We start from the raw sequence: 11,250 nt of genomic DNA on the forward strand, positions 1-11,250 counted from the left end.
ACATGTTACTCTACGTACAATATCTCTATTAATTGATACCCCCCCTTCGTGCACTCGTGGCCTCTGCCACTCTGCATTGAATCATCATGGCCTTCATCAAACAGGTCGGCACCCTCATGGGGAAGAACTTCCGTATTCTTCTCTTCCGTCACCTGGCACTATGTATTTGGATGGCCTTCATCTTGCCAATCTTTCTCGCTGCCTTGTTTAGTTTTACCAAAAACCTACTTGTCCCTCCCGCTAAGTTCGGAATTGGCAATGTCGCTCCCTTGATGCCTCTCGACGAGGCCATTACAAAGGCAACCAACAACGGTCGTGAGAAATTAGTGCTCGTCAACAATGGCAACAACGATACAGACGTCAACCGCGTATTCAGTTCCGTGAAATCCAAGTTCGAAGATGCTGCGAAATCTGCTGAAGTCGACTTTGAGGTTGTCTTCGTTGACAATGAGGACGAATTAACCAACAACTGCCCAAGCAATCTGAGAGGTGTCTCGAGATGTTTTGGCGCTATCGTTATGGAGTCATCCTCCCAAGGCATCTGGAACTACACCATTCGTGCCGACGGAGCTTTCGAATATGCCCCTGCAAAGTTCCGTGTAGACAAGGCCAATGATCAACAAATCTACATTATGCCGCTTCAGCATGCCGTCGACCAAGCCATTACCCGTCTCAACAACTCAAATAGCACGACCTTGGACGACATCTCTGAATATCCCTTCACCAGCATGACACCGGAAGAGAGAGACAGAGAGATTAGAAGACGGTTTCAAAAGGCGATCATAGGCTGGATGGGTGTGGCATTTTTGGGCACTGTTGTTTGGGTCACCTACCACCTCACTGGGTTCATCGCCACAGAACGCGAAAGTGGAATGTCTACTCTGATCGATGCCATGATGCCAGTTCGGAAACCCTGGCTTGCTATGGTGGCAAGAATCATTGCTCACCACCTTTCGTTCTCCCTCATCTACCTTCCAGCTTGGGTTATTGGCTCTGTCATTGTCCGTGGAGGTGTCTTCGCCAAAACTAGTATGGCTATCGTTCTCGTCTTTCACGTCATTGCAGGTCTCGCCTTTTCTTCTATATCCCTGCTATTTGCATCGATCTTCAAAAAGGCCCAGCTCAGTGGTATTACTGCCATCTTGGTAGTTGCAATCCTTGGCATTGTTTCGCAGGTACTTACTTCTCCTGGAACGGTTCCTGTTACTGTACTGTCGTTTTTGTTCACCCCATCTGCGTTCGTTTTCTTCATCGCCGACATGGCTCATTTCGAAGAGGTCGAAAGACCCACCAACCTCTTCGAATCGGCTCCAAACAGCCCTTCGGCTCTTCCAGGCATTGTCCTCTGGGTGTTTCTAATCATCCAGATTTTTGCTTATCCGCTGATCGGAGCCTTTATCGAGCATGCTCTATTCAGCAACGATACTCCAGGTCGCAAGATTCTCGTGAACCAGTCCGACGTTGACCGAATGGGTAGCAACGCTGTTCAACTGCGACAGTTCTCGAAGACGTACAACCCGAATTTCTTTTCGAGACTTTTCCGCCGAGGCGCAAACAAGAAACAACCCGTTCGTGCTGTCAGCGAACTGGATCTCAACATTGGTCAAGGCCAAATCATCGCCCTCCTCGGTGCCAACGGAAGTGGAAAGAGTACAACACTCGATGCTATCTCGGGCATGAATAAGTTGACGAGTGGATCGATCGAAATAGATGGCCGGGGCGGTCTTGGAATAGCCCCTCAGAAGAATGTGATTTGGGATGATTTGACGGTAGAAGAGCACATTCGCATTTTTAACCACCTCAAGGCACCAAACGACAGAGCCGACGCTCACCAAATCGAAGAACTTATCAGATCCATCGATCTTTACGCCAAGCGAAATGCTTTTGCCAAAACACTATCGGGTGGACAGAAACGAAAGCTCCAACTCGGACTCATGTTGACCGGTGGCAGTGCTGTATGCTGTGTTGACGAAGTCAGCAGTGGCATCGATCCCCTTTCCAGAAGAAAACTCTGGGACATTATTTTGGCTGAACGTGGAAGGCGTACCATGATCTTGACTACTCACTTCCTGGACGAAGCCGATCTTCTTGCCGACTATATCGCCATCTTGTCCAAGGGCACTCTTCGCGCCGAAGGCTCTTCTGTAGAGCTAAAGGATAGAATGGGCGGTGGGTATCGGGTTCATGTTCCCAAGGATATCGGTGTTCGTGAAACTCCTGATATCGATGGGGTTGTGAAGAAGGATGCTTTTGATCTTATCACATACACCGCCCCATCATCGCAACTTGCTGCTGTTGTCATCAAGAACCTTGAGGCTGCCGGCGTGGGCGAGTATCGGTTCTCGGGGCCAACAATTGAAGATGTTTTCCTTCAGGTTGCCGAAGAGATCAAAGATGAAGAAGCTTTCCGTAATAACAACCAAGCTCTATCTGTACCCTCAACCGAGAAAATGTCATCAAAGGAGAACAGCATCGAGAAGCCAGGGCTGGAGCTTACGAACGGACAACGCATTGGATACGCAAAGCAGGCTATGATCCTCTTCCGCAAACGCTTAACGATTCTTAAGAGAAACCGACTCTTGTACTTGTTCGCCTTTCTTCTACCCATATTTGCCGCCGGGTTGACGGCAATCTTTGTTATGGACGAGACAACACCCAGTTGTCAACCGGCAGACCAAGCCTCGCGAACCACTTCTCGACAAGACATTTTCAGCCAACGTGAAGCTGGAGAGCAAATATACTTCCTGATGGGACCGACGGAGAAGTTTATCGCGTCTGGATTCAGTAACCTCAGCTCCGCTTTATTTCCTGGTATTCCTGAAGACAACGTTATCAAGGTTGATACTTTCCAGGAGTTTAAGGACAGTATTGCAAGTGGCCGGAAGATAATCACTACTGGTTTCTGGCTTGGAGACGACAAGCAAGGTCCTACCTTTGCTTGGGTTGCTAATCTCTTCATCTCGAGCCCCATCCAAGCACAGCAGATCTTGGATGTATTATTGACCAAGACAATAATCTCCACAACATGGAGCAACCTGGAAATTCCTATCAGCCCCTCTACAGGCGACTCACTCCAGATGATCGTGTACATGTCGATTGCGCTTTCGGTCTACCCAGCCTTCTTCGCCCTGTATCCAAGCAATGAACGACGAAAGTATGTCCGTGGTCTTCAATATTCAAACGGTGTTCGGCCATTTCCGCTTTGGATCGCATACCTTCTGTTCGACCTCATCATAGTCTTTCTTGCCACAAGTATTGCAGCAGCAATTTGGGTTGGCGTGTCCGACATTTGGTTCCACCTAGGATACGTTTTTCTCATCCTATTCCTCTACGGAATAGCCTCGACACTTTTCGCATACATTGTTTCACTGTTCACCTCAACCCAATTGGGGACGTTCGCCTGGGCTGCGGCGAGTCAGACCCTTGTATTTGTTGTGTACATCGTCGCATACATGTCTGTTTTGACGTATACGCCTGTAACCAAAGTTGACAGTACTCTGCGTCTTGTCACCTTTCTCATCTCTGCGTTTGCGCCTATCGGCTCAGCATTGAAGGCCTTATTTATTGCCACGAACCTCTTCTCTACGGCCTGTGACGATACCGAGCTGACAGCCAATCCAAGCGGTATTCTCTACTATGGTGGACCTATTCTGTACCTTATTCTTCAATCGATCATTTTCTTCGGCCTCTTGATTTGGCTCGATACAGGATCAGCTGGAGCCTCGATCAGAGGTCTGCTCCATGGAAAAAAGAAAGACACCGACTCAGACGAGGAACAAATCGACGAAGATATCATCAGCGAGCGCAACAAGGTCACCAAAAATGCAGAGAATGAGCACGGCCTTCGAGTTATGCATCTTACGAAGAGCTTCCGGAACAACACAGCTGTGGACAATGTCACTTTCGGTATCCGGCGTGGTGAAGTGTTTGCACTTCTTGGACCCAACGGTGCTGGAAAGTCCACCACAATTTCCCTTATTCGCGGCGACATCAAGCCTGACCGAAATGGTGGTGACGTGTTGGTGGAGGACATCTCAGTCAACAAAAACCTTGCTGCTGCTCGTGCTAACCTGGGTGTGTGCCCTCAATTTGATGCTATGGACCAGATGACAGTGCGTGAACACCTCGAATTCTATGCCAAGGTCAGAGGCATCGAGGAAGTTGAGCACAACGTGAGGGCAGTTATGCAAGCAGTGGGACTCGAGTCTTTTGCTACCCGAATGGCGCATGCTTTGTCAGGAGGAAACAAACGAAAACTAAGTCTCGGTATTGCTTTGATGGGCAATCCTACAGTCGTGCTACTCGACGAACCTTCTTCTGGTTTGGACGCAGCCTCCAAGCGTGTCATGTGGAAGACTCTGGAAGCCACCGTCCCTGGAAGATCGATTCTCCTCACAACGCACAGCATGGAAGAGGCTGATGCACTTGCGGGTCGGGCTGGTATTCTCGCACGAAGAATGCTTGCACTCGGAACACCAGATAATCTGCGCCATCGGTTTGGCGACGCTTTGCACATTCACTTAGTCTCGAGCACTGCTCCACGCACAAATGATGAAGAGATGGCACGAATCACGGACTGGATCCGCCAAACCTTGCCATCTGCTGATGTTGATGAAAAGACATACCACGGCCAAATACGATTTTCGGTCCGTGCTGGTCAAGTCCTTGCAGCAACATCGGGCCGTAGTGAGGAAGAGATCACAAGCAAGGATGCAGATCTCAGCCAGAGCGCTATTGGACATCTGGTAGTGTTGCTGGAGGAAAACAAGCAGAAACTAGGTGTTGGCCATTATAGCGTTAGTCCGACGACGTTGGATCAAGTTTTCCTCAGTATCGTGGGGCAACATAACGTCAAGGAAGAAAACTCGGAAGAAAAGACGGTCAGTATTTGGAGAAAGATATGGATGTTTGGGAGATCGTAGGTGTATCCCACTATTGTCCTAATCCTGGGTATGATGGTGTTATTGAATATCAGATACGTGGTGCGTGCCTTTCTTAAGTGGAGGCATGCAACCTGATTGAATAGGTTTATTTGCTCTCGTCAGTGTTTGGTATTTTTAAATAAAGAATATGACTATAACCAAGCTGTTGCGCATTATATCTAAGAGTATTGAGAGCATATTAAAGGACCAGGGCGATGTGACCACCAAGACACATGGCCATGAGCACCCCAATAAACGCCTGTTCCCATGTAACCTACTCCACGAGAAAACCTCCACCCATGTCATCATCGTCAGCCATGTCAAACTCTTCAGTAACATCGCTGGGCACATCCTCAATCTCTTGATCAAGCTGTGCCTCCTTGGCCGCTTTGTCGTCAGCCGCCATTCGCTCATCTGCATCTACTCCGCTCCAAATCTGCTCTCTAATACGCAAAGCCATCATAAACTTCCTCCATGCCTTTAGCGCGCGATGTCGTCTGCGCTCATCCTCTACTTCTTGCTCCAAATCGCCCAGACTCTCAATTATAGTTCGTACGCCCTCTTCATGCTCCTTTGCGACAACGACACCAGTCAAGACAGCCGTTCCGTGGCGTCCTTTGAATGAAAAGCCTGTTAGGGCGGGTGCGTAGTCTACGCCTGCTAGGAATGCTGCTCGTCCGGCGCGTTCGTGGATGATGTGGGCGCCTCCTGCGGGAACCATGCTTGAGACGTAGACATCGATGTTGCCAAACTTGTTCTTTGGGACGATACCGTTGCGGACTGGTGGTGGTTCGTAGAGCTCGGTTTGGTCTTCTGTGTAGATGGGTGTTCCTGCATCTCCTTGCGTATCCTCCTCGTGGTCATCGTCAAGCGGATTCTTTGGCTTGGCTTTCTTTGGTAGCCATTTGACAGGTATTTCCAACGCTTTTACTTCTCTGCCCATTCGATACCATTTATCTGCCGTTCTCGCTATGCGAACATCCCTTCTTCGGTAGATCTTCTCTAGCGGTCCTCGACTACCCGCGGCGACGGTTCCAGATGGTGTAGCGCCCGGGACAAGAACCTCGTTACGTCTTAGATGTCGTTCCAGAGCGAATACGGGGTGGTCTTTGAAGTCTTGCACGTTTCGCGGCATTGGCTCTCTCGCTTCGATACCAACGAGTTCGTTATCCTCGATTTGGTCAAGATCAGTTCGTCGTCGTCGGCTGTAGAGCTTCATGACCCGCCTCCACCACGCGTCGCCGTCTTCAGCGACAGTTTCAATTCTTGCTCGTCGCGTCTTTGCCGTGTACGCTTTGGCATATCTTCTTGTGACATCCCTTGCTGTACCATCTGCTTCAAACGCTACCACGTAAGATAGAAAATTCTCTTTATCGGTAATGGGAGGCTCCATAGCCTTGGGCTTCCAGAAAGTGTGCGTGACTACAGCATCTACCGGCTGCCATTTCTGATGTCCCACATCTAAAATCTCGACCCAATATACCGGATATGCCGACTCTTTTATTCGTTTGCGAGTTTCAAAAGTGGGCTGAGGTTTCGGGGGTGATATCGTTGGTGTAAAGTTATATGCTGTTGCATTTGGGTGTCCCAGCCTTCGGCGTGCCGATGAACCGCTAGACGGTGTGCCATACCCAGCAGTGGCCATCTCTTGGTACTTAGCCATGGTAGCCTTCAGCTGTTCGTCCTTCTCCGCTTTCGTTAAGCCCTTTTTTGGCTTCTGCTTCTGCTTTGGCATTGTCGGAGCAGAATTGGTGCATGCCAAAGGTTGCAGTGAGCAAACAAGTCGTGCTTGCACGCCCACGCCGCGTAACAGGGCACAGTATAGTTGCGCCCCGACATCTCTAGAGCCTTGTAGCTTTTTTGCTGCTTCGCGGAAATCATCACGGTCTAAACAGCTTTCCATATCCTCAGGTGGCTCATACTGTATAACTGGTTAGTAAAGAAATGATGAAGGAGCGGCTTTACACACATCGTTTAACTGCTCAGGATCTTCCGCCCATAGAGATCGCCGAAGACCCCGTTCTGTAACTTCGTATTTCGTCTTCCACACCTCTTCAGCTTTCTTGAGACCAGTCTTCAAACTCTCCGTTCGTCCAAACTGCGGAAGATGCGAGCCAGGAGTTAAATAAGTGACTGTTTTATCTGTTAGATGCGGCCGCAAGTAATCTTGTACTCTGCCGTCGTTACACCAGTGATTGCGACGCGCAGCTTGAGCCAATAAGCATAGGATATGCGCTTTGTGAACGTCGATCCGGATCTTGCGCTCTTCCTTTGTAATTGGTTTGCGCCGCTCGACTGTCTTTTTTGCTTGCGCTGTTGATGATTGTTGAGCCGTCAGGTTGAGTTCCAGTGCTTGCGGCGCCTCGGGTTTCGAGCCCAAGTCTTGGAGGGGTGCTGTGAAGTCGACGTCTTCAAACATGATTTCTTCTTCGTCAGATTCATCTTCAGACTCCAATTCCATGGTTTGCATGGTTGGTTGGGGTAGGATGACATCCTGAAACTCGATATCCTCGTCTTCATCTTCATCATCATCTTCCTCTGCAGCTTGAGGCGCTTTGCTTGGTTCAGGGTCTTCAGGCACTGGTTCAGGATCCTTCACTGCTTGTGCAACTGGTTTCTTTGGTGTAGCGCGACGGCGTTTAAGAGGCCTCTCTGGTGATGATGGAATTCTTGGATTCACGCCAGCTTCGGCGAGCATATCCTGGTAGATCTCTCCACCAGTTGGTACAGCTGCAGCAGCAGCAGCGCCCCTTCGGGTGCTTGACCTTGTCGCAGGACGTTTGCGACCTACCATTTTAATAGCATATTGATAATTGTCCTAATTAGAGGTGTCTTGGGTGAACGAGCGCGCAACTTGTCGCAATCGCAAACTTGGTGTGAGTGACTGCCTACTAAAACCGGTTGCGTCATTGGGGATCGCGCTATAGATCACGAGGTCACGTGAGCGTAATTGCAGTACAACATCGTTCCCCTGTTTTTCTAACATGCTTTCTCCAGATTGACAGATGCGACAATTGCTTTGGATTTTGTTTGGGATATTTAGTTCGTCCTTTATCGATCGTCACCCCCAGTCCCGATCAGTAACTTAAAAAAGGCCTTTAGGACGTCAAAGTTGACCCGAGTTTTGGCGTTGACTAAGACCCCCGGTTGATGGCTTACTCACCACTTTTAGTTGCTACAACTTACAAGGTTACGCCGCCAGCGAGCCAGCTTTGTTCACTAATCCGACAAAATCAATCTGCCCGAATCAGTTATTTCGAACTTTATCTTGAATTAGTCAACCGGGGTTCTTACAATGTCGACAGAAAAGACGTGCTTTGTCACGACGGCTTCGATGATGGAAGATGTTGGTATTTAACAATTGACTACATATTGAATATAAAAGAGCAGCATAATGACTCCCTAGAGAGAAGTCTCATCACAAAGAATATTTCATCAACACTATTCAATAAACCTTAAATCCATACTCAACCCAACATGTCTGATAAGCCTATCGTCTTGGTAACTGGTGCCAATGGTTACATTGCCGGCAGTGTCGTTGAGGCTTTTCTCAAAGCAGGATATGCTGTTCGAGGCACTGTCCGATCAAAGGCCTCTGGAGATTCCCTCGTAAAGGCTCTTTCTTCATATGGAAGTGACCTTGAGATTGTTCAAGTGCCGGACATTGTTGCTCCTGGAGCTTTCGATACAGCTGTCAAGGGTATGTCACCAGTCTCATCCATTACAAACACATTCTCACGAGCCCAGGTGTACATGCAATCCTTCATCTAGCTGCCGGCGTGAGTTTAAGCTTCACAGACCCTGATCCTGTTCTTGAAGTGGCCATCAAAGGCACGGAGAGCGTCCTGGAGTCTGCTCTCACCGAGCCGTCAATAAAATCGGTTGTCTTGATGTCGTCTATTGCTGCCATATCTGCAACTGGCAACCCCTCTTCAAACCGAGTCACGGAAGCCGACTGGAACGATGCTGCTTTGGATGCCGTCAAGAAACTCGGCAAAGCGTCGCCCAGTCCATTAATCTACGTTGCGAGTAAAGTAGCTGGCGAGCGAGCCTTCTGGAAGTTTCGCGACGAAAAGAAGCCTTCTTTCACAATGACTGCTCTCAACCCTACGTAAGTTTAGGCTTGCAGGCCACTCATATTTTTTACGCAACTCTAACACTGACTTTATAGTTTCGTCATGGGACCACAGCCAGGCCTCGAGTCAATCTCCAAGATTGGTGGCACTACTGCTTTCATTTGGCAGGTGTTCTCAGGCCAGGATATCCCCAAACCAATAGTCCCGAACCCCAGCTTTGTCGATGCGCGAGATATTGCCCGAGTTGCAGTATTTAGTGTCGACCATCCTGAAAAGGCGAATGGGGAGCGATTTCTGTTGACAGCGGGCCTTGTACCTCCCCAGGCTGCTGCGGATGTGCTTCGCAAGGCATATCCCGATAGGCAGGACATTATCAAGGTTGGACAGCCTGGCGAGGGATACTATCCCGGTTATGCCTTTCCCGAAGAAAAGATCCTTGATGCTTCCAAGACGATCAAGTTGACAGGGCAGGACTTTTACCCGGTTGAGAAGTCAATCATCGACACGGCCAAGTCTTTGGAGAAGTTCTTGTAGGATGGTTTCCTTTGTGGTCAGATTGCGTTCATGGTATCATACCTACACAGCCAGGTTGTGTCCTTCGAATATGTATTTACTGAAGTTGCGACATAATAGCGGTACGTAACAAATAAGTATACGAGTTATCCCATTGCCCTATGCTTAGATACCATGCTTCGAGACTTGTTCGACATGTGACCTAGATAAGATAAAATATAATTTCAGGCATCTCTTGTTCACGATCCTGTTCCTACTATCAGCGTCGCCACCCACACAAGATGCAGAACCTTATCCTCTGAGATCTTTCTCACATTAGTTGAATGGATTCGTGATAAAGACTAAGTTTTTAATTATTATCCATCTGGGATTGCTACAAACTTTGTAGCATCTAACCTTTATTTAGGTATTTTCGGTCGAAGAAATATTCGGCTCCGAGGAGATTATATTTATTAGTTGACACAGTTTAGTAGTTGGAATTAACTTTCCAAATGTATAGATGTAGAATAAACACTTACTTGTCGTTTCAGGTAAGAATGATGAATCTGTTTTTGAGAGATGGCAGAGACTTTATAAATTGGTTGACTATTATATGCTTGAGCAGTAATACACCACAGTGCTCAGACAAGCTCTTTTGTAGGGTCTCTTGTGAGTCAATAACTGTTGAAAGCCACAATATTCGCGTTGCCGTGTGAAGGTGTGAGTCAGGATCCAACACTTCTAGACTCTCATGATCTAAGTTTTCGACTTGAAGAGTTTAACTGAGTTGTCCTCTATATCAAGAGCCAAGGCTCCCATCTTCATCCTAATCCAAACCTGCACTTTTTTCTACAACCAAAACTCCCAACTCCAACTTCAATGTCCTTCTCTCTTCGTTAATCCTTCTACGGGGTCACCAAACATCCACCTACTAAAGACATTCTCACAAGAAGATCTTTATCTTCACCACCACTACTGTCACAAAGATATATCCTCGCACTAAGGTCATTATCGTAACTACAACCACGACTACCACAAAAAGATATCTTCGCAAAAAGGTTCCTATATTTACTACCACTACCGCCACTACCGCCACCAAAGAAACATCTGTATTCAGCCATGGTTTCCAAGCTGGAAATCCTTTCGACCTGCGTAACTGCACTAGGCTTCTACAATCATGGGCCCGTAAGACTTGGTGGGATGTTTCTATATACGCCAGCCTCGCCAGCCCCTAGGGGCTGCGGCTATATCTCTGCTTTCTGGTATTACTTGTCACACAGGCAATGCTTCAACCAGTTCCTGGGCATCATGGTCATGTTCTTGTGGGGAATGGCCGCGTGGACTTGGAGATCACCGTCCTTCAAGGCGATGCGCAGATGGGTTGAGCCATGCAGTTGGTGTAAACAATTGATGGCTGTCCTCATTGTCTTTTACCTTGTTAGTGGTTTGTTGACAGCTCGCGATGCTGTGAATGATGTCCGTACGTACAAGCTTGACTGATAGACCTTGGGTCCTAAAGTAACAAGAGATAGAAGATCTGAGCAATGCACAATGATTTTCTCATTTCACACTTGAATATCAACCTCAATGTGACTCACATTCGCAGACGTACTGATGTTTGGAATTATAAGATGATCTGTAGTTGGGAAAACGATGACAAAGATTGGGCATCCCACCGAGTTTGAGCGAATGATAGGCCTGTGGTTTCTCGATCCTGTCGTTAGATTTATAGGACAATAGGTCTTAGTTGACCTTCAGAG

The 11,250-nt window shown here is 48.0% G+C and overlaps 3 protein-coding genes across 3 annotated transcripts; 2 read left to right on the forward strand and 1 right to left on the reverse strand.

Moving 5' to 3' along the window:
- Positions 1 to 86: 86 nt before the first annotated feature.
- On the forward strand, positions 87 to 5,018 carry FGSG_08373 (uncharacterized protein; the record flags this gene model as incomplete). The annotated part of the gene is made up of 2 exons (XM_011322102.1): positions 87 to 4,918; positions 4,976 to 5,018. 2 exons carry the CDS (start codon positions 87 to 89, stop codon positions 5,016 to 5,018), a joined length of 4,875 nt encoding a protein of 1,624 aa, XP_011320404.1.
- A 178-nt stretch (positions 5,019 to 5,196) lies between these two features.
- FGSG_08372 (uncharacterized protein) lies at positions 5,197 to 7,716 on the reverse strand (the record flags this gene model as incomplete). The annotated part of the gene is made up of 2 exons (XM_011322103.1): positions 5,197 to 6,843; positions 6,892 to 7,716. The coding sequence occupies 2 exons, from the start codon at positions 7,714 to 7,716 to the stop codon at positions 5,197 to 5,199; spliced, it is 2,472 nt and encodes an 823-aa protein (XP_011320405.1).
- A 683-nt stretch (positions 7,717 to 8,399) lies between these two features.
- FGSG_08371 (uncharacterized protein) lies at positions 8,400 to 9,532 on the forward strand (the record flags this gene model as incomplete). The annotated part of the gene is made up of 3 exons (XM_011322104.1): positions 8,400 to 8,622; positions 8,694 to 9,033; positions 9,094 to 9,532. The coding sequence occupies 3 exons, from the start codon at positions 8,400 to 8,402 to the stop codon at positions 9,530 to 9,532; spliced, it is 1,002 nt and encodes a 333-aa protein (XP_011320406.1).
- Positions 9,533 to 11,250: the final 1,718 nt, after the last annotated feature.

This window comes from Fusarium graminearum, chromosome 2 (genome assembly GCF_000240135.3).
Source record: "Fusarium graminearum PH-1 chromosome 2, whole genome shotgun sequence".
NCBI classification, from domain to species: domain Eukaryota; kingdom Fungi; phylum Ascomycota; class Sordariomycetes; order Hypocreales; family Nectriaceae; genus Fusarium; species Fusarium graminearum.